The following is a 24,227-nucleotide window of genomic DNA, read 5'->3' as shown; positions in this document are numbered from 1 at the left end:
TACTCCAGCCTGGGTGACAGAGTAAGACCCTGTCTCAAAGAAAAAAAAATTCTGATTACAGGCTCACGCCTGTAATCCCAACACTTTGGAAGGCCGAGGCGGGTGGATCACCTGAGGTCAGGAGTTCGAGACCAGCCTGACCAATATGGCGAAACCCCATCCCTACTAAAAGTACAAAATGAGCTGAATGTGGTGGTGGGAGCCTGTAATCCCAGCTACTCGAGAGGCTGACGCAGGAGAATTGCTTGAACCTGGGAAGCAGAAGTTGCAGTGAGCCAAGATAGCGCCATTGCACTCCAGCCTGGGTGACAACTGGGAAACTCCATCTCACCAAAAAAAAAAAAAAAAAAAAAAAAAAAAAAATCTAACTGGCTATTTTAAAATACACAATTTCTGTGACTTCAGGTGAGACACAGTAACCCTGTCTACTGGGATGAGGAACAGGCAAGGGCACTAAAGATCTGTCGTGCCGGAGCCCACCGTGCTGAGTGCCCTGGGAAGCCTCTTTTGCTCTTCCTGACCAGGGCTCTGCATCCTGGACTGAAGCCTCCAGGCCTCACAAAGGCGTGCGCTCCACATCTGGCAGCCCAGGCACAGCTGCCCATGCCCACTGCCGTGGGCACCACTGCAGGATGTGGGCGGCTTCCGAGCCTCAGGGCAGCAGCCTCTGGAAGAGGAACTGAGCAAGAGTCAGGTGAGCTGAGTGAGGGCATCGCACATGCGGTGGATTCTGTGGGAAAGAACTCGGCCCACACTGGGCCTGCCCCCAGGATGGCCATCCTGACAAGGTGGCCTCAGAGCTGGGTGCTGAGTGGGATCACAGCGCAGCGAGCAGAGCAGGGGACACAGCATGATCCACGTTCCAGCACAGGACGGCAGCGGCTGGAACACGCGACGGGGACAGGCCTGGGGCACAGGAGGCCCGGCTGCCACCGTGCGCACGTGCAGAGGAGGGGCTTACCAACAACAATGTGCAATGCTGAGGTTTCTGCATCGCTGGTGCCCACCGTGGAGTAACACACGCAGTCTGTTGACCCTGTAAAGGGAAAAATAAGGTCTTGAATATCATCAGAATAACTGAGAATTGTAATCGCCTCCCAATTCAGTGAGTGGTACCTCACTCCATTCCTTCCATGGCCCTAGAGTCAACACTAACGAATAAATAGAATTTACCTACAAAATGAAGGTGGAAAATACTAGCGTTGATTCCTCAAGAATATTGAGATTGGGCTGGGCGGTGGCTCACGCCTGTAATCCCAGCACTTTGAGAGGCTGAGGTGGGCGGATGACTTGAGGTCAGGAGATCGAGACCAGCCTGGCCAACATGGTGAAACTCTGACTCTACTAAAAAAAACCATGGGAAAAAAAAAAAAAAAGCAAAAATTAGCCAGGCGTGGTAGCATGCATCTGTAATCCCAGCTCCTCGGGAGGCTGAGGCAGGAGAATCGTTTGATCTCGGGAGGTGAAGGCTGCAGTGAGTCAAGATCACACCACTGCACTCCAGCCTGGGCGACAGAGTGAGACTTTGTCTCAAAAAAAAAGGAGCCAAAAAGTAAACAAACAAACAAAAAGTATAAATGAACGTTTAAGATTATAGGCATAACTTTTTTTTTTTTTTTCGAGACAGAGTCTCACTCTGTGGCCCAGGCTGGAGTACAGTGGTGCGATCTCGGCTCACTGCAACTTCCGCCTCCCAGGTTCAAGCGATTCTCCTGCCTCAGCCTCCTGAGGAGCTGGGACTACAGGCGCCCACCACCACGCCCGGATAATTTTTGTATTCTTAGTAGAGACGGGGTTTCACCATGATGGCCAGGCTGGTCTCAAACTCTTGACCTGGTGATCCGCCTGCCTTGGCCTCCCAAAGTGCTGGGATTACAGGCGTGAGCCACCCACTGCACCTGGCCCTCGTAAACTTTTGAAGCGGCTGGATGCGGCGAAGGTCACATACGGCCATCACTTGAGATCTTAATACTAGGACAGGCAGCTCAGGTCCCTGCTTCAGTCTGACGTTCACCAGGGACAGGGCTGGCTGCGGCTTACGCGTCTTTTTATCCTGGGCTTCACCGGCTCAGATGAAAGGCAAGTTGCAGCTGCCCCAGCTGATCACATGGCCTTCCCTCTGAGGACCAAGCTCAAAAGAATGATCTGCATCCACAATGACCACCCACGCCTGTGGGAGTAGCTACGCTGGCCCTCAGCATTCCCCACACAGCTGAGTACGGCAGTTCCTCATCCACCCGGCCAGCACTGCTGCCACCCGAGTAACAACTAATCACATGCTCCCATTCACACGGGAAGGACCAGGCTCCAGAGAGGTTGCTCCCAGCACACACGCATCATCTCCTTGAGCCTCTCTGTGCCTCAGGTCATTAGCAGGCAATGCTGGCTGAAGTTACGCGCAGCAGATGCAGTCACAGGCTAACAGGACCGAATGAATGGCGGTCTCTCCTTCCTACAGATGTGCTAATGCACCTATATTAATACGTATGTGGAAGAGACTTGGAAGATAGAACATGCTAGATCAGTTCGCAAAGCAGTTGGAGCCATGCCCTTCAGATGCTCCAGTGACATCTGTCCCAGAGGCAGCTCAACACCCTCTAGATCCCAGGACCCCCACCCCCACCTGCCCCTCCTGCCCCCAGCCAGCAAGACAAGCAGTGACCTCTGCACCTTCTAGGGGCTGGAACTCTGGAGCATGAGTGAGTTCAGGTACCTGCTGCCACCACTGGCCATGCACGTCCAGGCGGCCTCCCCCACAGGGTCTGTGGTTGTCAGGTCTCACTTACAACTCTTGGGCCCCTAAGCTAGTCTTCGGGTTGCCATGGCGACCGTTACACCCTTGGGTGCCTCCCTCATCCTTACTCCTCCACTCAAGGCGATGCTGCGGCTCAGAGACTCCACACAGTCCCCCATCAGCTACACCCCAGAGACTTAGACCCCCCTGCCGTCCAAGCCACCAGCATTCTCACCGGGGCCCACGTGCTCTTAGGACCCAATGCAGAGAGCAGCATCAGAGCAGAGTCAGATGTCACCCGCTGCTGAACCACCGCCTCCAAGACCTCCTGCTGCATGGCAGAGTGGAACTCGGCATCTCCCTCGGGGAGGCCCGTCCCCCGCCACCCCCAGCCACACTGGCTTCCTTGTCCCGAACACCCCCAGCTCCTCCCACCTGCTGCCCTCGGCACCAGCTGACTCCAGGCCTAGGCCCCCTCACCTGTCACCTCTCAGAAAGGCCTCCTGGGCACCCATTGAAAGGGGCCACAAAGAGACCCTCCCCCCGAACCCTGCCCCTAGTGGCGTTTGCTGCACTGTGCACCCACCCTGGGAAAGGCTTTTATGCCCACATTTGGTAGAGTGCCTGCCATCCTCTCCTGGGGCAGAGGCCACAGCCAAGGTCTAGAGGAGGGCAGGGCACACAGCAGTATCCCCACCCTGACCACAGGGCAGGGCAAACAGCAGTACCTCCACCCTGACCATGGTGGAGTGCAGCCTGCACCCCCACGAGCACTCCTGAGCCGCAGGTCTCAGCTCCTGAGGTCGTTTTGGATTTTAAGAGCTGAGGGTTTTAGGGCTTAGTGCTGCCACTGGCAAATGGTGACAAAAGACAGGTTTCTTGCAAACAAGGTAAGAACCATACAGCATAGATGAGAATGCAGAAAAACAGAATTCATGGAATCCAGAGTGCACCACATACAAAGTTAAAAGACCAAAACCTAATCTGGAAAAGAGTTGTAAGACACAAAAACCAATGAAGGGCAAATAACATAAACAATGTTATGGTCAATTAGAAAGTGACAGGCCGGGCATGGTGGCTCACGCCTGTAATTCCAGCTTTTTGGGAGGCCAACGTGGGCAGATCACGAGGTCAGGAGTTCAAGACTAGCCTGGCCAACATGGTGAAAGCCCTGTCTCTACTAAAAATATAAAAATTAGGCCGGGCGCGGTGGCTCAAGCCTGTAATCCCAGCACTTTGGGAGGCCGAGACGGGCGGATCACGAGGTCAGGAGATCGAGACCATCCTGGCTAACACGGTGAAACCCCGTCTCTACTAAAAAAATACAAAAACTAGCCGGGCGAGGTAGCGGGCGCCTGTAGTCCCAGCTACTCCGGGAGGCTGAGGCAGGAGAATGGCGTGAACCCGGGAGGCGGAGCTTGCAGTGAGCTGAGATCCGGCCACTGCACTCCAGCCTGGGGGACAGAGCGAGACTCCGTCTCAAAAAAAAAAAAAAAAAAAAAAAATATATATATATATATAAAAATCAGCCGGGCACAATGGCAGGCGCCTGTAATCGCAGCTACTGGGGAGGCTGAGGCAGAAGAATTGCTTGAACCTGGAGGCGGAGGTTGCAGTGAGCTGAGATCATGCTACTGCACTTCAGCCTGGGTAAAAGAGTAAGACTCTATCTCAAAAAAAAAAAAAAAAAAAAGTGACAATGCCCTCTTGCTTCCCCGTGGAAGCAAGCAAGGGAAAGGAAGTTTACCAAAGCACACAATGCAAACAGCAAGGGGACCTGTGAAAACAGTGTGGCCTCATGCATAATGAAAGAAATACAAACAAAGAGGGTAAATAAAGACAGTGAATAACGTAGCATACTCAGCCTATCAGATGGGATAAAAGTTAAACCACAGACAAACCTCCAGGCTGCGCCAGGCTCGGGGAAACTCCCCCTCCCAGCCCCATGGGTGGCCTTCATGGGAGAATTAAGTGGGCCCAGAGACTCCACGTCAAGGGATGTCCACAAGGAAATCATGAGCTGGAGCCTCTGAGAGGCACACATGTGAAGGGGCCAGGGTCCTTCATGAGGGTGGAAGATGCAGAGAGAGTACGGAAAGAAGGATGGGAGCGAGGGTCTGGGGTGAAGATGGCAGGAGACGGAGCCTTGATCTCACTCAGGCACGTGTGGCCTTAGGGAGACACAGTGCAAGGCCGCCAACTTTGGTTGTCTGGGTCATTCAAAGAATCGGAACGGGCTGGGTGCAGTGGCTCATGCCTGTAATCCCAGCACCTTGGGAGGCCAAGGCAGGCAGATCACTTGAGGTCAGGAGTTTGAGACCACCCTGGCCAATATAGCAAAACCCTGTCTCTACTAAATATACAAAATTAGCCAGGCATGGTGGCACACACTTGTAGTCTCAGCTACTCAGGAGGCTGAGGCAGGAGAATCGCTTAAGCCCAGGAGGCAGAGGTTGCAGTGAGCCGAGATCGCACCACTGCACTCCAGCCTGGTGACAGGGTGAGACTGATTCAAAGAAACAAACAAACAAACAAACACAAAGAACTGGAACCAGCCAGCAAGACAAGTGGTGACTGGCCAGGCATGGTGGTGCACGCCTGTAATCCCAGCACTTTGGGAGGCAGAGGCTGGTGGATCATTTGAGTCCAGGAGTTTGAGACCAGCCTGGGCAACATGGCGAAACCCTATCTCTACAAAAATGTGAAAAAAAATGAGCCGAGTGTGGTGGTGCACGCCTGTGGTCCCGGCTACTTGGGAGGCTGAGGCAAGAGGATCACTTGAGCCTGGGGCAGTCTAGGCTGCAGTGAGCCACGATCATGCCAGTGCACTCCAAACTAGGTGACAGAGTGAGACCCAGTCTCAAACAAAAAGACAAGCAGTGATCTCTGCACCTTCAGGGCCCGGGAGCCTGGAGCCTGTGTGTGAACATAGAGCTCAACCTGACACAGCTGTGCTCAGTCTTTTTTTTTTTTTTTTGAGACAGAGTCTCGCTCTGTCATCGGGGCTGGAGTGCAGTGGCCGGATCTCAGCTCACTGCAAGCTCCGCCTCCCAGGTTCACGCCATTCTCCTGCCTCAGCCTCCTGAGTAGCTGGGACTACAGGCGCCCGTCACCTCGCCCGGCTAGTTTTTTTTTTTGTATTTTTAGTAGAGACGGGGTTTCACCGTGTTAGCCAGAATGGTCTCGATCTCCTGACCTCGTGATCCGCCCGTCTCGGCCTCCCAAAGTGCTGGGATTACAGGCTTGAACCACCGCGCCCGGCCTCAGTCTTTCAACAGACACCTAAGAGAGCCTCTCGGTGCCAGGGCTGGGTGCCCCACTGAGGACACACCACTGAAAGCAAGCGCCCGGCCTTCGGGGAAGACAGACATCAGCCAGGGCCCGGGGGCCCTCCCGAGCCGTCCGCTCTGGCCAGCTCTTCTGCTCTCCCTACTCCTTACTGCCTGGCAGGAACCGAGGTCAGTGGCACACAGGAGGCCTGAGAAGGATGCGACGAAATCCAGCAGAGGCTCCGCCGAGATCCAGCGGGACATTTCTACAATGCTTTGGTTTAACTGAGAGACTTGCTATGAGAAGGGGTGCTGAGAGCGTTTTCTCTATTGAGCTATTTCTTTTTTTTTGAGACAGAGTCTAGGTCTGTCACCCAGGCTAGAGTGCAGTGGCACGATCTCGGTTCATTGCAACCTCCGCCTCTCGGGTTCAAGCAATTCTCCTGCCTCAGCCTCCTATGTATTGAGCTATTTCTAAAGAACGATTTCTCCCCTTCGTGTCTCCCAGCCAGGAGCCGGGCTGTTCTTATCAGACAGGACTCGTCTCAGGCGAGCGGCATTCTTCTAAAACCTATCAGGCGATATTACGAAAAATTCCTCTCTATAAATAACCGCATCCCACCTTCCCCAAAAGCCAAAGGGAAGGGGTCCTCACCAGACAATCATCCTTTCCTATATGTTTAAAACCGTGACCTTCGTCAACTTGTTGCTAACAATTATTAGCAATTCATGAAATATTATGCTAACACAAATCCCCCTAAAAATGAGTCTTGATATTGAAAACATCGCAGTGTCACCATCTATGGGCAACACTTTGCCTAACACCGTTACTCACAAGCTCTGTCATCAAGGAGTAACCGCTTAAGTTTAAAGGATGATTCCTTCAAGTAAACACTGGCCCACAATGTCACCTGTCGGAGGCAGGTTAGAGTTGAGAACAGCACCCACAGAGAAGGTGGCTCGGGGACTCTGTCCCTCGTGAGGGCTGGCCCTTCCCTTGCTTTGCAGCAAAGTAGGCTCTAAGCCTCCAACTCTTGCGCCCATCTGGTGACCTTGTGACCTCACCCCCAGGGCCTCCTGTTTTCATTCATAAAATGGGAATGACTGCGGTGCTCATGTCCCAGAGCTGTAACCAGACTGAAAGTATGCATTGTGCCGCCACCCTCGGGGCCAGACACAAGGCCAGAGAGGACAGAGGCACCTCGTCCCCTGGCAGGTCATTCGCAAAGCCTGCAACTCACCACACTCAGGCCCTCACCTTGACTTAGCTTAACACCATGATTTTTCAAAGAACAATCACAGAAGGATGTGCTTCCCAGAAGGATGTTGAATGGACCAAGCCAAACCAGCACTTCAGGACACAGCCCAGCTGCTCCCAGGCTTCACCAGGACCTGCCCTTGGTTCTGCCCCCACCTTTCCTGCTCAGTCTCCTCCCAACTCCCCAGTCTGACTCCTTCTGCCCACACCCACCCCTAACTCCCAGTTCCTTCAGGTCCAGAAGTCACTTCTTCCAGAACGCACCCCTGCCAACCTACCTACCTGCTCTGGGCACCGGGGGCTTCCCCACTCCAGGATGCGCCCCCAGTGGCAGGATTCTCCTGCCTTGCGAGAAGCAGCCTTCGGGGGAGTCAGGCAACTTTCCACAAGTGTCTATTTCATTGGGGTCATACTCTCAATGATGTCACCCCAAGAGTGGCCCTAATGGTAGGAAATCTGTACGAACTAAACTGAGTATAATTGGGTTATTAAGTGTCCGAGATGGCTGCTTGTGCAGAACAATTCCTAAGGACGGGAATGAAGAGAACAGAGAACGCAGGCCAGCTCCATACCCGCAGGGATGATTCCGATCCGGAGGCTGCTGGGGACCAGCACGGCCCGGGGGTGGTTCTGGTCGACCCCGGCGCTCCTCTGTGTCCTCCCAATCAGACCGTGCAGCACCTCGCTGAACATGCCGTCTCCGCCGACACAGACGATGCTGCAGGAGGAACACAGCTGGTCAGGGCTCCTGCAGGTGCGGCCCTCTGAGCACAGCAGGCCCGGGCATCCAGCTTCAGGAGGGGCAGCCTGCGCGCCTGGCCCTTGGCAGATGTCTGGGACCGTGGCTCCTGAAATGTCCCTAAGTGATAAGGTCATGCCTCCGTACCAGTTGGCCTAGACCACGTGTACAAATAACAAGATTTATGGCAAATACTGGCTTTCCTTCTGTGAGTCTGGAATTCAGGTTGCCAGGCAGAGAATGCCTGTACCGCATCAAAAACATTGCACTGTGGGTCTCAGGACTCAAGTCTGAGGGGCAGGAACCGCAGGCCTGTGCTGCTGCATTTGTGGGAGCAGAGAGGGTACACTCCAGGCGACCCGCGCTGCAGGAGAGGCACAGCAACCTGCATGGAGACGTTTCTCCTTTGCTGAGCCCGCTGTGCAGCCTTGCTGTGTCCCGTCAGAAATCTCAGCCGAGAGCACGACTCTAGCTCAGGCAGCAAATCACCAGCCGTGTGGGTGGTCTTGAGGACCCAAGGCAAGAGCAGAGGGGACGGAATAAATGCTGGACAAAATGGGTCATGAGACAACCTAAGGAGAGGAGATGGAGAAAGGGGGCAGTGCTGAAGGGAGAAAGGATGGGTGGGTCTTAGGGCATGATGTCCTATGCTGAGGGTGACCCACAGGGAACCAACACCGAGGTGGCAGAATAAGAGGTGCAGGTTTTAGGGTGTGCTGTCCTATGCTGAGGGTGACCCACAGGAAACCAACACCGAGGTGGCAGAAAGAGAGGTGCCGGCATGGAGACAGACATGTCACTGCAGCCCAGAGGGAAGGCAGAGGACAGGGCTCAGGTTTCCTGGACATCTCCATAGCCTACAGCAACCTAAGAGCTCCCACCACCCGGGAAGAGAGGGTTGCATGTGGAAGGGCTGCCCGTAGACGAACAGCGTGAGTCGACTGGGGGTGCAGCCTGAGAGTCCTCCCTCAAACATGACAGCATCAAGGTGCCTGCCCATCCCCCAGTGGGTCTGGCTGTGCAGGCGTGCCCAGTCTCTAGGGCTGGGATCTCTGCCCACCACCCACCATGCAGGCCACCTGCTTCGGGCCCCGCTCCCGTGGGAAGGCTCCTTGCCCTTCCCCGTAGCCTACACCTTGGGCTGGGGCTGCCTTCCCAGTGGGGCTGTGGTTTCGAGGACAGGGCATCCTTGAAGATGCAGTGTAGCCCCTGTGCGTTCACAGATCACTCAGACGGGCAGCTCAGCCGCAGGAAGAGCAGCCCTCACCGGCCAGGCCTCCCGGCCTCCTGCAGGGCATGTCCCTGGGTTTAGGGAGGAGGCGTGCCCTCAGGAGGCGAGGCCCACGGCATGACTGGCTGATCCCTTGGCTAGGGTGGGTTCAATAAGGTACCAGCCCCATCCTTGCTGAAAAGTAAAGACGACTGTCTTCCTGCCAAGCTGCCGTCGGGTGGAGTTGGGGGGAGGTGTGTGGAGGAGCTGCCATCGGCAAAGTCGGTTGGGGGGGAAGTGCGTGGAGGAGCTGCTGTCGGGTGGAGTGGGTGGGGGGAGGTGCGTGGAGTAGCTGCTGTCAGGTGGAGTGGGTGGGGGGACGTGCTTAGAGGAGCCATTATCGGGTGGAGTTGGTCCGGGGGAAGTGCATGGAGGAGCCGCTGTCGGGTGGAGTTGGGGAGACGTGCGTGGTGGAGCCGCCTGCTTCCTGGAGCTCATGAACAGAACACTCCCGTATTAGGAGTGGGGCAAAGGGGTATCCCTGTCAGCACCTGGGGGCAGGGGCTCCTTTCATTTCCCTTTCTAACCTCAGCACCAGCAGAGTGCTGGGACCTGGCGGACACCCGATAATGTTTGTGGAATGAATAATGATTTCAATAAATACTCGCTGCAATCGATAACACATTGCTCACAGATTCCAGATGGAACAGAGAGAAGAAAACAAGAAGCCAACCAATGACAAGGCCGTTAACCTCAGGGGAAGAGCTCGACTCAAGAGGAAGAGTGCAATTTTAAGCGTAAAGAACAGCATAAAAAGAGCTGGACAGACTTGAATACATGAATTTGAAAACTTCTACTGGCAAGAATTAATGCCATAAGCAAAATTAAAAGACAGTTTCAAAACTAGCCAAAATATTTGCAAAAATATGAATGTACATATGAAATGCCTATTATTTGTTGGATAAAAGAACAAATGACTAAAATTATGGCCAACATAAGAAAATGGGCCAAAGACATAAAAATCAATTCCAAGAAGCCAGCTAGACAATAAACACATTCCTGAAAAGATTAGAAACTTGCACATGTCAAATTAGCAGAGAAATTTTATACTGATAATACCAAACATGTTGACAAAGATAGTAAATAATGTACTATAAGACAGAATGTAAGCTGGCCGGGCAGGGTGGCTCGTGCCTGTCATCCCAGCACTTTGGGAGGCCGAGGCAGGTCGGGTGGATCCCCTGAGGTCAGGAGTTTGAGACCAGCCTGGCCAACAGGGCGAAATCCTGTCTCTACTAAAAACACAAAAATTAGCTGGGCATGGTGGTGGGCGCCTGTAATCCCCGCTACTCCGGAGGTTGAGGCAGGAGAATCGTTTGAACTTGGGAGGCGGAAGCTGCAGCGAGCCGAGGTCACACCACTGCACTCCAGCCTGGGCAACAAGAGCGAAACTCCGCCTCAAAAAAGTAAAAAAAAAAAAAAAAAAAAAAAAAAGAATGAAGTTAATAGAATCTCTTTCGAAAGCAATATGGCAGTACACAGCAGAGATTTTAAAATGTTAATCTCCTATGACTAATTCATTTCTAGGAATTTACCTTTAAAAATGTAGATGTATGCAGAGAGATTTATGTACAAGAATGCTATCCTATTCTAAGAGCAAAAATTGGAAAGAGCCTAAACATCTACAAGTGAGAGGCTAAATAAATATGGCATGCCCACATAATGGGCCATGATATGGGCATTAAAAATAGTACCTCTGGGAAATGTTTGGGACTTTTGGGGAAAAGAAGAATCCCAAACTGTAAAAACTACAGCATCTAAACTTTCTTGATAACGTGCTTTGTTGACTGGCTTCTCTGTCTACACAGCGCCGCATAAGCACGTCTTGTGAAAGACTGAACGGAAACAGAACCAGCGAACAACCATTCTCGCCCAGCCCAGCCAGGGAGGAGCGTGGGACTCTGCACTTTGCTGCCTTTTCTTTCTGGCCTTTCTGTAAGAAGCATGTTTACTTTTACAATTGGTTGTGGGCGGAGGGATGGGGGGGCGCGCAGATTTAGGAAAGGGAGCTCTCAAAACTAAGAGAGGTGGGCAGAACCTTTTTCATTAACAACGGACTCAATCCCGATGAAAGACAAGACGGCTTACTCACCCGTCGTATTTATCTATGTTAATCTCATACAGTGTCTCCTTGGCTTGATTAGCATGTTCAGTAACTGTGGGGAAAAATTACGTCATGCAGTTTATATTCACATGTGGGAGTCCTCTTGTAAAAGGCAAATCATCCATTCTTTTAAAATGAGTTCCTGTAACACCTTCAGGTGGGTTTCCCAGATAAAATTCCTTCTTCAATCCTACGTGGCTCTTATGGGACGGGATCAAGCTGACCTCAGGGAACACGAATATGGCCCTCTCTTGGGCCACAGTCTGCCGGATGAGATGCAACATTCCTGGCATTTAATTGCTGGCAAATAATAATTTCTTTGAAAGAGATTACATCTGTTTTATAAGTTTTCCTTATTATACAAGTTTCCTTATTATACTAGTTCCTTATTTTACAACTTTCAAAATTGTACTCTATACCAAAATGTAGTAAGATGTTAGTCTCTATACCCGATGTAAACTTCTATTGCGATTCTACTGCACACACAGTTTTGTACCCTTGTTTTCCTGTTATATCCCAATCACCTTGCTATCATTAAAAATCCCTTGTAGGCCGTGCATGGTGACTCAAGCCTGTCATCCTAGCACTTTGCGAGGCCGAGACGGGCGGATCACGAGGTCAGGAGATCGAGACCATTCTGGCTAACAAGGTGAAACCCCATCTCTACTAAAAATACAAAAAAAATTAGCCGGGTGTGGTGGCGGCTGCCTGTAGTCCCAGTTACTCGAGAGGCTGAGGCAGGAGAATGGTGTGAACCTGGGAGGCAGAGCTTGCAGTGAGTCGAGACCGCACCACTGCTTTCCAGTCTGGGCGACACAGTGAGACACCATCTCAAAAAAAAAAAGAAGGCTGGGCACGGTGGCTCAAGCCTGTAATCCCAGCACTCTGGGAGGCCGAGACGGGTGGATCACGAGGTCAGGAGATCGAGACCATCCTGGCTAACACGGTGAAACCCCGTCTCTACTAAAAATACAAAAAAACTAGCCGGGCGAGGTGGCGGGCGCCTGTAGTCCCAGCTACTCCGGAGGCTGAGGCAGGAGAATGGCGTAAACCCGGGAGGCGGAGCTTGCAGTGAGCTGAGATCCGGCCACTGCACTCCAGCCTGGGCGACAGAGCGAGACTCCGTTTCAAAAAAAAAAAAAAATCCCTTGTAAAGACCCTTTAGAAACGCTACATTGCCAGGCGCAGTGGCTCACGCCTGTCATCCCAGCACTTGGGGAGACTGAGGCGGGCGGATCACGAGATCAGGAGATTGAGACCATCCTGGCTAACACGGTGAAACCCCATCACTACTAAAAACGAAAAAAATTAGCCGGGTGTGGTGGCACATGCCTGTAATCCCAGCTATTCGGGAAGCTGAGGCATGAGAACTGCTTCAACCTGGGAGGTGGAGGTTGCAGTGAGCTGAGATCATGGCACTGCACTCTAGCCTGTCCAGCCTGGGCAACAGAGTGAGACTCCATCTAAAAACAAAAATAAAAATGAATAAGTTGTTTCCAACGCTTTGCTATAATACAAAGAGCGCAGTGGGCTGTTGTGTGCATCCATCTCTGTGAACTTGACTGTGTCCTAGGAGAGATTTAGAAAACATAAAATACTGGGCAAAAATGCCCTCATTTTTCAGGCTCTCAACCCACATTACCAAGTGACTTTTTAACATCGTTTCACAAAACACGGTCTCTCCCCGCCTTTCCACATCCAGCACTTGCACTGTGGTACTGTATTATGCATTCTGAATGTCATTTATTGGTGAGATTATGTCTTTTTTTTTTTTTTTTTTTGAGACGGAGTCTTGCTCTGTCACCCGGGCTGGAGTGCAGTGGCCGGATCTCAGGTCACTGCAAGCTCCACCTCCCGGGTTCCCGCCATTCTCCTGCCTCAGCCTCCCGAGTAGCTGGGACTACAGGCGCCCGCCACCTCGCCCGGCTAGTTTTTTTGTATTTTTAGTAGAGACGGGGTTTCACCGTGTTAGCCAGGATGGTCTCGATCTCCTGACCTCGTGATCCGCCCGTCTCGGCCTCCCAAAGTGCTGGGATGACAGGCTTGAGCCACCGTGCCCGGCCTGGTGAGATTATTTCTAAGACTTATTAATCCTTTGTGTCTCCTCTTTTGATAATTTTCTGACTATAATTGTTGCCCTTTTATCTCCTCGGTGTTTTTCTTGATGCCGTCTACGCTGAGACTTGGCTGCAAAATACTAAGTTATTTACTTTGCATTCTTCCCATTCTGGTATGTAAAAAAAAAGTTCTATTTTGTTTAAAATAATCTTACAGGATAAAAATCTTGGGCTGGGGCACAGTGACTCATGCCTATAATCCCAGCACTTTGGGAGGCTGAGGTGGGTAAGACCGCTTGAGCCCAGGGGTTGGAGATCAGCCTGAGCAATATGGCAAAACCCCACCTGTACAAAAAATACAAAAATTAGCCAGGCATGCTGGCACATGGTGTGGTCCCAGCTACTTGGGAGGCTGAAGCAGGAGGATTGTCTGAGCCAGGGAGGCTGAGGTTACAGTGAGCCACGATTGCTCCACTGCACTCCAGCCTGGGCAATACAGTGAGACACCGTCTAGAAAAAACAAACTTTTCTAGTGACTATACATGAATCATTTTTCAAACTTACTTCTACATAGTTAATACAGAATTTGTACCTTACCGATGATGTCAGTTGTGATGGAGGCTAAGGTGAACAGTGGTGCCACTTTTCTTTCATATATCCGCTTGCCTTGTCCTTTTCCTCCAAACGGGTTGATAAATACCAGTAAATGCTTTGGTCTGGATGCTGCAAGACAACAACATGTAAATAGCAATGAAAATCACAAGATCAAAATGAAGAGCTCTGCTACTGGACAAAATCAAACCATGGGGGTTTTAGGGTTCTGCTTAGTATTATCCGCAGGAAAGTATTTTTAAATGTGAAAGAACAACGACAAAGAGTTTCCTGATCTGTGAAACAAGAAAATTAACAGGTTGTCCAACTGGGCAAAGGCTGTGTCGGACACCATGAAAGTCCCACGAACTCAGAATTCCGACTGAGAAGGACTCTCCCTGCTCTGAAGGGTGCTGTCGGGTGTACATGCTGGGGGTGGCAGCCTCGTTCTTCTGCAGGTGAAGGAGGCGAGTGTGCGGACAGCAGGAAGAAGGAAGGAGACGTCGGGAGGAGTCTGAGGAGAAGCGGACAGGCGGGCATGGAAAGAAGAGGCCACACAGGGAGATGCTCGTGGAGATGGAAAGACAGAAGCCAATGACCTCATTTCCGTCTCTCCAGGGACCCCACCAAACTCCCATGCTTGGGTTTCCTCAGTCACCCCCATTTTCTTATAACAACTTCCACATTTCTGTTTTGGTGGGTTCATGTAACTCTGCTACTTAAAAGAACACATTTAACTAACAAATCAATACAAGCAACAAGACAGTATCTGCCCAAGAAAACTGAAAACCTAAGTCCATACAAAAACCCAGATACAGGGCCAGGTGCGGTGGCTCACGCCTGTAATCCCAGCACTTTGGGAGGCCAACGCGGGCGGGTCACGAGGTCAGGAGATCGGATCATCCTGGCTAACATGGTGAAATCCCATCTCTACTAAAAAGAAATCCAAAAATTTAGCCGGGCGTGGTGGCGGGCACCTGTAGTCCCAGCTACTTGGGAGGCTAAGGCAGGAGAATGGCATGAACCTGGGAGGCGGAGCTGGCAGTGAGCTGAGATCATGCCACTGCACTCCAGCCTGGGTGACAGAGCGAGACTCTGTCTCAAAAAAAACAAAATAAAACAAAACAAAAAAACCCAGACACAAATGTTCATCACAGCACTCTACACAACAGCTAAGCAGTGGGAATAGCCCAAACGCCCATCACCTGAAGAAAAGATCAACGAGATCCAGTCCACACATCCATGGAACATCTTTCAGTCATGAAATAAGCAAACTACTGGGGCGCGACCAACATGACTCAATGTGAAAACAGTATGCAGAGAGACTGAAGCCTTCCACCCCAGAGCACACGTCACACAGTCCCACGCACGTGAAGTTCGAGAGAAGGCAAAGCAACCACAATCACAACCACAAGACAACACCAGCCTGGGCTCCCTACCTGACTGGGAAACAGCATGAGAACACTTCTGGCATGACAGAGGCCTGGATGGGTTTGAGTTACAAAGCTTTGTGTGTTTCAGAAGTCACTGATTGACACTTAGGATTCTGGCCAGGCACAGTGGCTGACGCCTGTAATCCCAACATTTTGGGAGGCCAAGGCAGGAGGATCATATGAGCACAGGAGTTCAAGACCAGCCAGGGCAATACAGTGAGATCCTGTCTCGACAAACAATCAAAAAAATTAGGCCAGGCTCAGTGGCTCACGCCTCTAATCCCAGCACTTTGGAAGGGTGAGGTAGGCGGACCACTTGAGGTCCGGAGTTTGAGACCGGCCTGGGCAACATGGTAAAACGCTGTCTCTACTAATAATACAAAAATTAGCCGGAAATGGTGGCAAGCGCCTATAATCCCAGCTGCTCAGGAGGCTGAAGCAGGAGAATCACTTGAACCCAGGAAGTGGAGGTTGCAGTGAGCCAAGATTACGCCATTGCACTCCAGTCTGGGTGACAGAGTGAGTGAGACTCCATGTCAAAAAATAATAATAATAATAAAAATAAATAAATAAATAAATTAGCTGGGTGTGGTGGTGTGCGCTTGTAGTTCTAGCTACTCTGGAGGCTGAGGTGGGAAAATCACTTGACCCTGGGAGGTTGAGGCTGCAGTGAGCTATGGTCGTGACACTGCAGTCCAGCCTGGGTTATAGAGTGAGACATCGCTCCAGATTCTACCAATATTACAAAGAAAATGAAAGAATTTACTACTAAGTTCATGTCAATAAACTCACGAATTTGGATGAAATGGTTAAACTTCTCAAAAAGCAAAATTTGTCAGAAAAACCAGAAGAAATAGAAAATCTGAATAGTCTGACAGCTAATAAAGACACCGAAGCTATTAATGACAACTTCCCATGAAGAAAACTCCACACCCAGATGATTTCACAACTGAATTCTTCCAAACATTTAAGGAAAAAATAGACTCAAGATTATAGGAACTCTTCCAGAGAACAGAAAAGAACAAACATATATGAACTCTTTGTATGATGCCACTGTGGCCTTGGGAACCAAACCAGACAAGGATGTTATCAGAAGGGGGCTCACGTTCAGACATCCCTCCCCTGAACCTACGTGCAGAAATCCTAAACACAATATCCACAAGTCAAATCCAGTGATACATAAACAGAGTACTATATCACAACCAAGAGAGGTTTGTTCACTCCAGGAATGCGATAATGAGAAATTAATGTAACTCAACAAATTAACTGGAAGAAAGTCATGCAATCATCTCAATTGATGCAGAAAAGACATTTATCAAATTAAATACCTATTCTCCACGTAAAAAAAACAAAACTCTCAGAAAAGTTGGATTAAAAGGAAATTCTGTCTTAATCTGATTTTTAAAATATATTAAAAACCTAAGAAACATCATTCTTAATGGTGAAACACTAAAACCTTTCCCCTGAGATCAGAACTGAGACAAGGATGCTGCTAGCACCCCTGTGTTGGTCCAAGCCAGGGCAAAAACGTAAGGAAAAGAAATAAAAGAGAGAAGAATTAAAATGGAAGAAACAGAACTGTTATTATGCACAGCTGACATGATTGTGTTTGACAAAAATCTAAAATAATCATCAAACTATTAGCACCCATAAGTGAACTTTGCAAGGTCATTGAATGCAAGGTGAAATACACCATTCAATCACATTTCTATACACAAACAATAAAAAAAAACAGTGCAGTAGGGAAAAAGGAGACTTTCCCATAAATGCTACAGGGTCAACCAGATGTATATATTTAATGAAAATACTAGGTTGGGCACAGTGGTTCGTGCCTGTAGTCCCAGCTACTTGGGAGGCTGAGGCAGGAGGATCGCTTGAGCCCAGTATTTCAAGGCCAGAGTGAGCTATGATCGCACGGCTGCACTCTAGCCTGGGTGACGGAGTGAGACCCTGTCTTGAAAAAATGAATACATAAAAAGAAAGAGGAAAATGAACCTTGACTGCTCACCTCACACTGTACTGAAAGATGAATTCCAAATGGGTTATGTAGATCTAAATGTGAAGCGGAAAACAATACAGCTTGGAGAATACAACGTCTTCATGACTTTGGAGTAGACAAAGATGTCTTCAATAGGACACAAGCTTACCAGAAAGTTTTTGAAATCATACAAATAGGCCGAGCATAGTAGCTCACCCTGGTAATGTCAATGCTTTGGGAGGCTGAGGTGGGAAGATTCCTTGAGCCCAGGAGTTTGAGACCAGCCTGGCAACACAGCAAGACCCCAGATCTCTGAAAACATTTTCAAAAAATTAGCCAGGCATGGTGACGTGTGCCTGTAGTCCCAGCTACTTGGGAGGCTGAGGCAGAAGCATTGCTTGAGTTCAGGAGTTCAAAGCTGCAGTGAACATTGCACTCTGGCCTGGGTGACAGAACAAGACCTCATCTCCCTTTTTTTTTTTTTTCTTTTGAGACAGACGTTTGCTCTTTCACCCTGGCTGGAGGGAAGTGGCGTGATCTCAGCTCACTGCAACCTCCGCCCCCAGAGTTCAAGTGATTCTCCTGCTTCAGCCTCTGGAGTGGCTGGGATGGCAGGCGTGTGCCACCATGCCTGGCTCAGTTTTGTATTTTTAGTAGAAATGGGGTTTCATCATGTTGGCCAGGCTGGTCCTGAACTCTTGACCTCAGGTGATCCACCCGCTGCAGCCTCCCAAAGTGCTAGGATTACAGGCGTGAGCCACCATACCCAGCCAAGACTCTATTTCTTAAAAAAAAAAATATATATATATATATATACGAGATTGAAAGGCAAGTTACAGAATGGGTAATTCTTATGAATTACATAAATTTATGTAATTCATAAATTCAATAAAAGATTCAGATCCACAATATGTAAACAGTTTCTATACATCATTAAGAAAAAGATACAACCAGCCAGGCATAGTGGTTCACGCCTATAATCCCAGCACTTTGGGAGGCCAAAGCAAGTGGATCACTTGAGGCCAGGAGTTCAAGAGCAGGCTGGCCAACGTGGCGAAACCCCGTCTCTACTAAAAAATACAAAAAACTAGCCAGGCGTGGTGGTGCACGCCTGTGGCCTGTAGTCCCAGCTACTCAGGAGGCTGAGGATCGCTTGAACCCAGGAGGCAGAGGTTGCAGTGAGCCAGGATTGCGCAACCGCACTCCAGCCTGGGCAACAAAGCAAGACTCTGTCTAAAAAAAAAAAAAAAGAAAAAGATACAACCAAACGGAAAAATGCACAAAAGACTTGAACAGAACCTCACAAAAAGGGATATCCGAATGGCCCATGAACAAATGAATGTGTTTCTAATTAACCATTAGGGAATGCAAACTACAACCACAGTGCAAGACTACTAACACTCCCCACCACAGCTAAGATGTAAAGGTGTGGCTAAGATGTGGGGCAACCAGAACTCCCGCACCCTGAGGGTGGAATGCAGGCTGGCAGCGTCTGCTGAAGTCAACACATGCAACAAACTCATGCAACCCAGCAACTCCATTCCCAGGTATGCACCCAGGAGAAATGCAAATGGGTGCAAAAGACATGCTCTAGAATGTTCACAATGCTACTGTTCATGACAGCCCGCATCAGGAAGCTGTCCAGATGACCAGCCGCAGTACCATGGGTGAATAAATGGCCGTAACATTCACATCATGGAATACCATACAGCCTAGAGAATGAACAAATGGCAGCCCCACGCAACAGCGTGGAAAACTTACACAAGAGTACTAACACTCGCCACCATGGTGGAAAACAGCGTGGAAAACTTCACAAGTGTCACGTTGAGCCAAGAGCCAGGCACAAAAGGGTTCATACCGTATGATCTGATTTCTATCAAGTACAACAATGAACTTAGTTGTTTAGAAGTTGCGGCAGTGGTTCCCCTTTGGGGAGTCATGACCACAGGGGCACGGTGGGGGACCCTGGAGCTGGCAATATTCTGCTCCTTTATCTGGGTGCTGGCTACACAAGTGTGTTCAGCAAGAAAATTCACCCAGCGCACACTCAGAGTGAGATCAAACACTAAAACAGCCTGAAATTCCAGCACTTTGGGAGGCCAAAGTAGGCGGATCACTTGAGGTCAGAGGTTGGAAACCAGCCCGGCCAATGTGGCGAAACTCTATCTCTACAACAAATATAAAAATTAGCCAGGTGTGGTAGTGGGCGCCTATAATCTCAGCTACTTAGGAGGCTCAGGCAGGAGAATTGCTTGAACCTGGGAGGAGTTTGCAGTGAGCCGAGATTGCACCACTGCACTCCAGCCTGGAAGATGGAGTGAGAACGTCTCAAAAAACAAAAACAAAACAAAGAAAAAAACCCACTGAAACAGATAACAGGGTTAGAAGTTAAAAATGCAGAATAGCTGAAACAATAGAATCATATACAATTTTTAGATACAAGTAGACTATACCAAATGCACAATTATAAAGATGAAAATGAACACACATTCTCCAGTGGAAGGCAGGGTTCAGAGAACTTTCTCTTGGAGTCTGCACCTATAGGATCAGGTCTGGAATCCAATCACCCAAAGTCTCATGAAAACAGGTTTGATGGGAGGAAAGGGAAAGAGAAAGCAGGATGGACAGAAAGGGGGGAGTCAAGAGACAAAAAGAGGAGGGGAAGGCGGGAGAAACGGACGCGCTTTTCTGAACAGCCTAGTGTGCAACGACACGCACAGGAACAGGGTTTGTGGTGGTTTGAGATGTGAGGATGGTCAGGATGCGCTTGTCACGACAGCAGGTGGTGGAGGCCAAGTCCCCCAGGATTAAACAGGGATGTGTGGAAACACAGGTCCTCCCGCCCCAGTTGTAATCAAGAGGAGGGTTCTTTCAAGCAAGGATGATGCTCTGAAGTGGATATATGGGAATGCCTCCTTTTAATAAACTGAAATTCACTTTCTTGATATAGATGCTAAATTCATTCAAAGATACATAAAACTAACCTAAATACATGCCATTTAGGCTGTATTGGCTGGGCTCAGTGGCTCACACCTGTAATCCCAGCACTTTGGGAGGCTGAGGTGGGAAGATCGCTTGAGCCCAGGAGTATGTAATCAGACGGAACAATACAGCAAAACCCTGTCTCTACAAAAAAATACAAAAAAATTAGCCAGGCGTGGTGGCACACACCTGTAGTCCCAGCTACTCAGGAGGCTGAGGTGGGAGGATCACTTGAGCCTGGAAGGTGGAGGTTGCAGTGAGCTAAGATCACACCACTGCACTCCAGCCTGGGCAACAGAGCGAGACCCTGTCTCAAAAAAAAGTGTTTATTAAGGTTATAAGCAAACAACATGAAATAGTGTTATGAATACAAAATGAATGAACACCTACTACTTTGCGTGTGTGTGTGTGTGTGTGTGAACCATATGTTCCTTTTTTTAAACTTTTAAGTTCACGAGTACATGTGCAGGTTTGTTATATAGGTAAAGTGCATGTCATGGGGGTTTGGTGTACAGATTATGTCTCTACTCATCCTACTACTTTTTAAGGGTGACAAAGTCTTGTTACTCAGCATGCAATAACTAACCCACCCGGCTCCAGGCTCCTACTACATTTCAGATGTGGACACATCCCTCGCTGGGCATGGTGGCTCGTGCCTGTAATCCCAGCACTCTGGGGGGCCAAGGTGGGCAGATCACTCGAGATCAGGAGTTCAAGACCAGCCTGGCCAACTTGGTGAAACCCCCATCTTTACTAAAACTACAAAAATTAGCCAGGCATGGTGGCGCATGCCTGTAGTCCCAGCTATGCGGGAGGCTGAGGCAGAAGAATCACTTGAACCCAGGAGGTGGAGGTTGGAGCGAGCTGAGGTCACGCCACTGCACTCCAGCCTAAGCAACAGAGTAAGACTCCATCTTGAAAAAGAAAAGAAAAGAGAAAAAAAAGATATGGACACATCCCAGACAGATATGAGTTGTATTCCCCCATGGGTCCAGTTTAATTCTCACATTCACCTCGAATGTTAAAGCTATTACCATCCTCACTTCCAGAAAGAGAAACTGAGGCTCAGAAGGGTAAGTGACCTGCCCCCAGGCCTCTTGGCTAGTGAGCAGGGGGCTGGACTCTATGCCAGGTTCCAGGCTGTAGAGCCCATGCCCTTTGCACTCACTGGGCTGGTCAGCTAATGAGAAATTAAGTCAGCCTGACTCATCATGTCCACCTGCAGTATGGCCATGAAAGGGGGAGACATGTCCGGAAGATCACCCAATCAGGCACGCACGTGCCACCACGGCCATCCTGTCTCTCAGTCCAAACACACACGTACTCAGCTTCTCCAGCATCTCCCGCAGGGTCTGCAGCCACAAGTGACACAGCTGTTCCTCTGGGCACCAGAAAGTCACCTGCGCCCACTTCCAGCGGTGCCGTCGTGCTCTCTTTACACAGTGAACTGCACAGAAGCAAACACGCTCATTAGTGCAAGGTTTGCAGCGTCCCTGACAAAACCTCAAGTGAATATGCACCAAATGCAGCGAATTATAGGTTCCTAACTGAAATTCCCCAGGGGTTCTCGTACCGTCTAATGAGTGAGTAACTTCCAAGGTATATTAGAAAAAACATCCTATCTTTCAAACCTTTTAAGTCACATAAGGGAAAAGGGCCGATGTGATGACTCACACCTGTAATCCCAGCACTTTGGGAGGCTGAGGCGGGCAGATCACCTGAGGTCAGGAGTTCAAGACCAGCCTGGCCAACATGGTGAAACCCCCGTCTCTACTTAAAATACAAAAAATCAGCCAGGTCTGGTGGTAGGCGCCTGTAATTCCAGCTACTCAGGAGGCTGAGGGAGGAGAATCGCTTGAACCCAAGAAGTGGAGATTGCAGTGAGCCGAGACCACGCCATTGCACTTCAGCTTGGGCAACAAGAGCGAAACTCCATCTCAAAATATAAATAAATAAATAAAAATACGGGAAAAAATGACCATTAACTAAAACATTAACTAAAGGTAGCATTTGGGAAAAAAAAAATGGGAAGATTTCATAAAGATAAACCAACGCATTGAGCTTGTTAAACTAGTAACAAAAAAGTTCCCTCTCGTGTAATCTACATAGAATTAATGAAGACTGGGAGAAGACATTTAGGCTCTCTCACCTGTAAAAGCATAAGGCTTTTCCATTTTCTGCCATTTTCCACTGCTGTGATGTTTCCCGTGAACGTCTGTTTCCTCAACGGCGATGATCTCAGATACAGGCACAGAGCAGGCATCTGTAAAACACCACGTCCTTCTGTCAATAAATTCATCAGAATCAACACAGGTAAAATCAGTCCAACTCCAAGAAGCTGAGAATATTCTGCTTTAATATTCTCATTAGATATTCAGGTTGGGTATGGTGGTGTGCACCTGTAATCCCAGTACTTTGGGAGGCTGAGGAGGGAGGATCGCTTGAGCTCAGGAGTTCAGTGAGCTGTGATGGTGCCACTGCACTCCAGTCCTGGCAACAGCACAAGGCCCCATTTCCAAATACTAAAAAAAAAATTTTTGGCTGGGCGCGGTGGCTCAAGCCTGTAATCCCAGCACTTTGGGAGGCCGAGGCAGGTGGATCACGAGGTCAGGAAATCGAGACCATCCTGGCTAACACGGTGAAACCCCGTCTCTACTAAAAAATACGAAAAACTAGCCGGGTGAGGTGGTGGGCGCCTGTAGTCCCAGCTACTCGGGAGGCTGAGGCAAGAGAATGGAGTAAACCCGGGAGGCGGAGCTTGCAGTGAGCTGAGATGTAGCCACTGCACTCCAGCCTGGGCGACAGAGCGAGACTGTGTCTCAAAAAAAAAAATTTTTTTTTTAATCAAAAAATAAAAAGGATGGTTATAGGTCACTTTTAAACTCAGAGCTAAATAACTGCGGGCAGCTCAATGTTACCAGACGGCGCGATGTTTTATTCAGCCGAGTCACCAGATGGAAGCTGCGATTTTTCACACAATTTGCTCAGCCATTCAAGCAGCAAATGCTGACCATTCTGGGCCAGCTACCATCTTAAATTTGGGGAAACATGCTCAAGACACGGCCTCTGTCTGCAGGACTGTGTCTGGTTCGGAAATCCAAGTGGGAGGGAGACACGTGACAGGACCCGGGACAGCTGGAACCACGGAGCGTGCAAGTGAGGCAGAGCCCAAGTGTGGCGGGACTGGAGTGCGGGGGGACTTCCAGGGACCCAGGGGATGACAGCACCGGACATACTCCACCCTGGGAACCAGGAAGGGCCAATTCCACTGGAGCCACCTGGGGCATGTTCATCTGGTGGGCAGCTGCAATTACAGGCCTGCACATCAAAGAAAGTTCTGGGCTGGGAGCAGAGCCATGGGAGGTGACGGCTAACTGAAGTCCAAGGCCTGAAAGAACTTGTCCAGGAGAGCATGGGATTGAAGACAGCAAAGCCAAGTTTGAGCAAGCTGGCTTCTAAAAGCTTATTCTGGAATTATTGTTAGGCATGTATGATATATTTTTATACAGAAGAACGTTCTAATTTGTGGTTAGCTTCCTAGGTTGGCTATAAAACCTGCAATATAGCTAAAATACTATATTTTTGCTGTAACTAAATGCAAAAAGGAATGCTATAACATTTGTAGTAATTTTGCATCATTTTTAAAGTTGTTGCCCATGGAAATTAAGTTCTAGGAATCTAAGAGGGTAGTGACTGAACTGGGCCTTTGATCACGGCAGAAACCCTTGAAAAGTCAGTAGTGGGGCCTCCTGATTCCCTCTGAAGTGAAGCCAGCCCCAGGGGAGCAGACTTGCTGGGGAGAGGGTTACAGA

The 24,227-nt window shown here is 49.5% G+C and overlaps 1 protein-coding gene across 2 annotated transcripts in view; it reads right to left on the bottom strand.

Moving 5' to 3' along the window:
* The window catches only part of CERK (ceramide kinase), a 56,269-nt gene that overhangs the window by 16,062 nt on the left and 15,980 nt on the right, over positions 1-24,227 (bottom strand). For both annotated transcript variants that reach the window (XM_033233550.1, XM_033233551.1), the window contains exons 2-7: positions 22,565-22,678; positions 21,740-21,862; positions 14,029-14,154; positions 11,363-11,426; positions 7,834-7,979; positions 962-1,036 (exon numbers count right to left, since the gene is read on the bottom strand). In XM_033233550.1, the coding sequence (XP_033089441.1) occupies positions 962-1,036; positions 7,834-7,979; positions 11,363-11,426; positions 14,029-14,154; positions 21,740-21,862; positions 22,565-22,678 (648 nt within the window). The remainder of the gene's footprint in view (positions 1-961; positions 1,037-7,833; positions 7,980-11,362; positions 11,427-14,028; positions 14,155-21,739; positions 21,863-22,564; positions 22,679-24,227) is intronic.

The sequence above is a fragment of the Trachypithecus francoisi genome, unplaced genomic scaffold, assembly GCF_009764315.1.
Source record: "Trachypithecus francoisi isolate TF-2019V2 unplaced genomic scaffold, Tfra_2.0 Lachesis_group14, whole genome shotgun sequence".
Classification (NCBI taxonomy): Eukaryota; Metazoa; Chordata; class Mammalia; order Primates; family Cercopithecidae; genus Trachypithecus; species Trachypithecus francoisi.
Note: the sequence above shows the minus strand (reverse complement) of the source record. Positions and strands in the feature narration are given on the sequence as shown.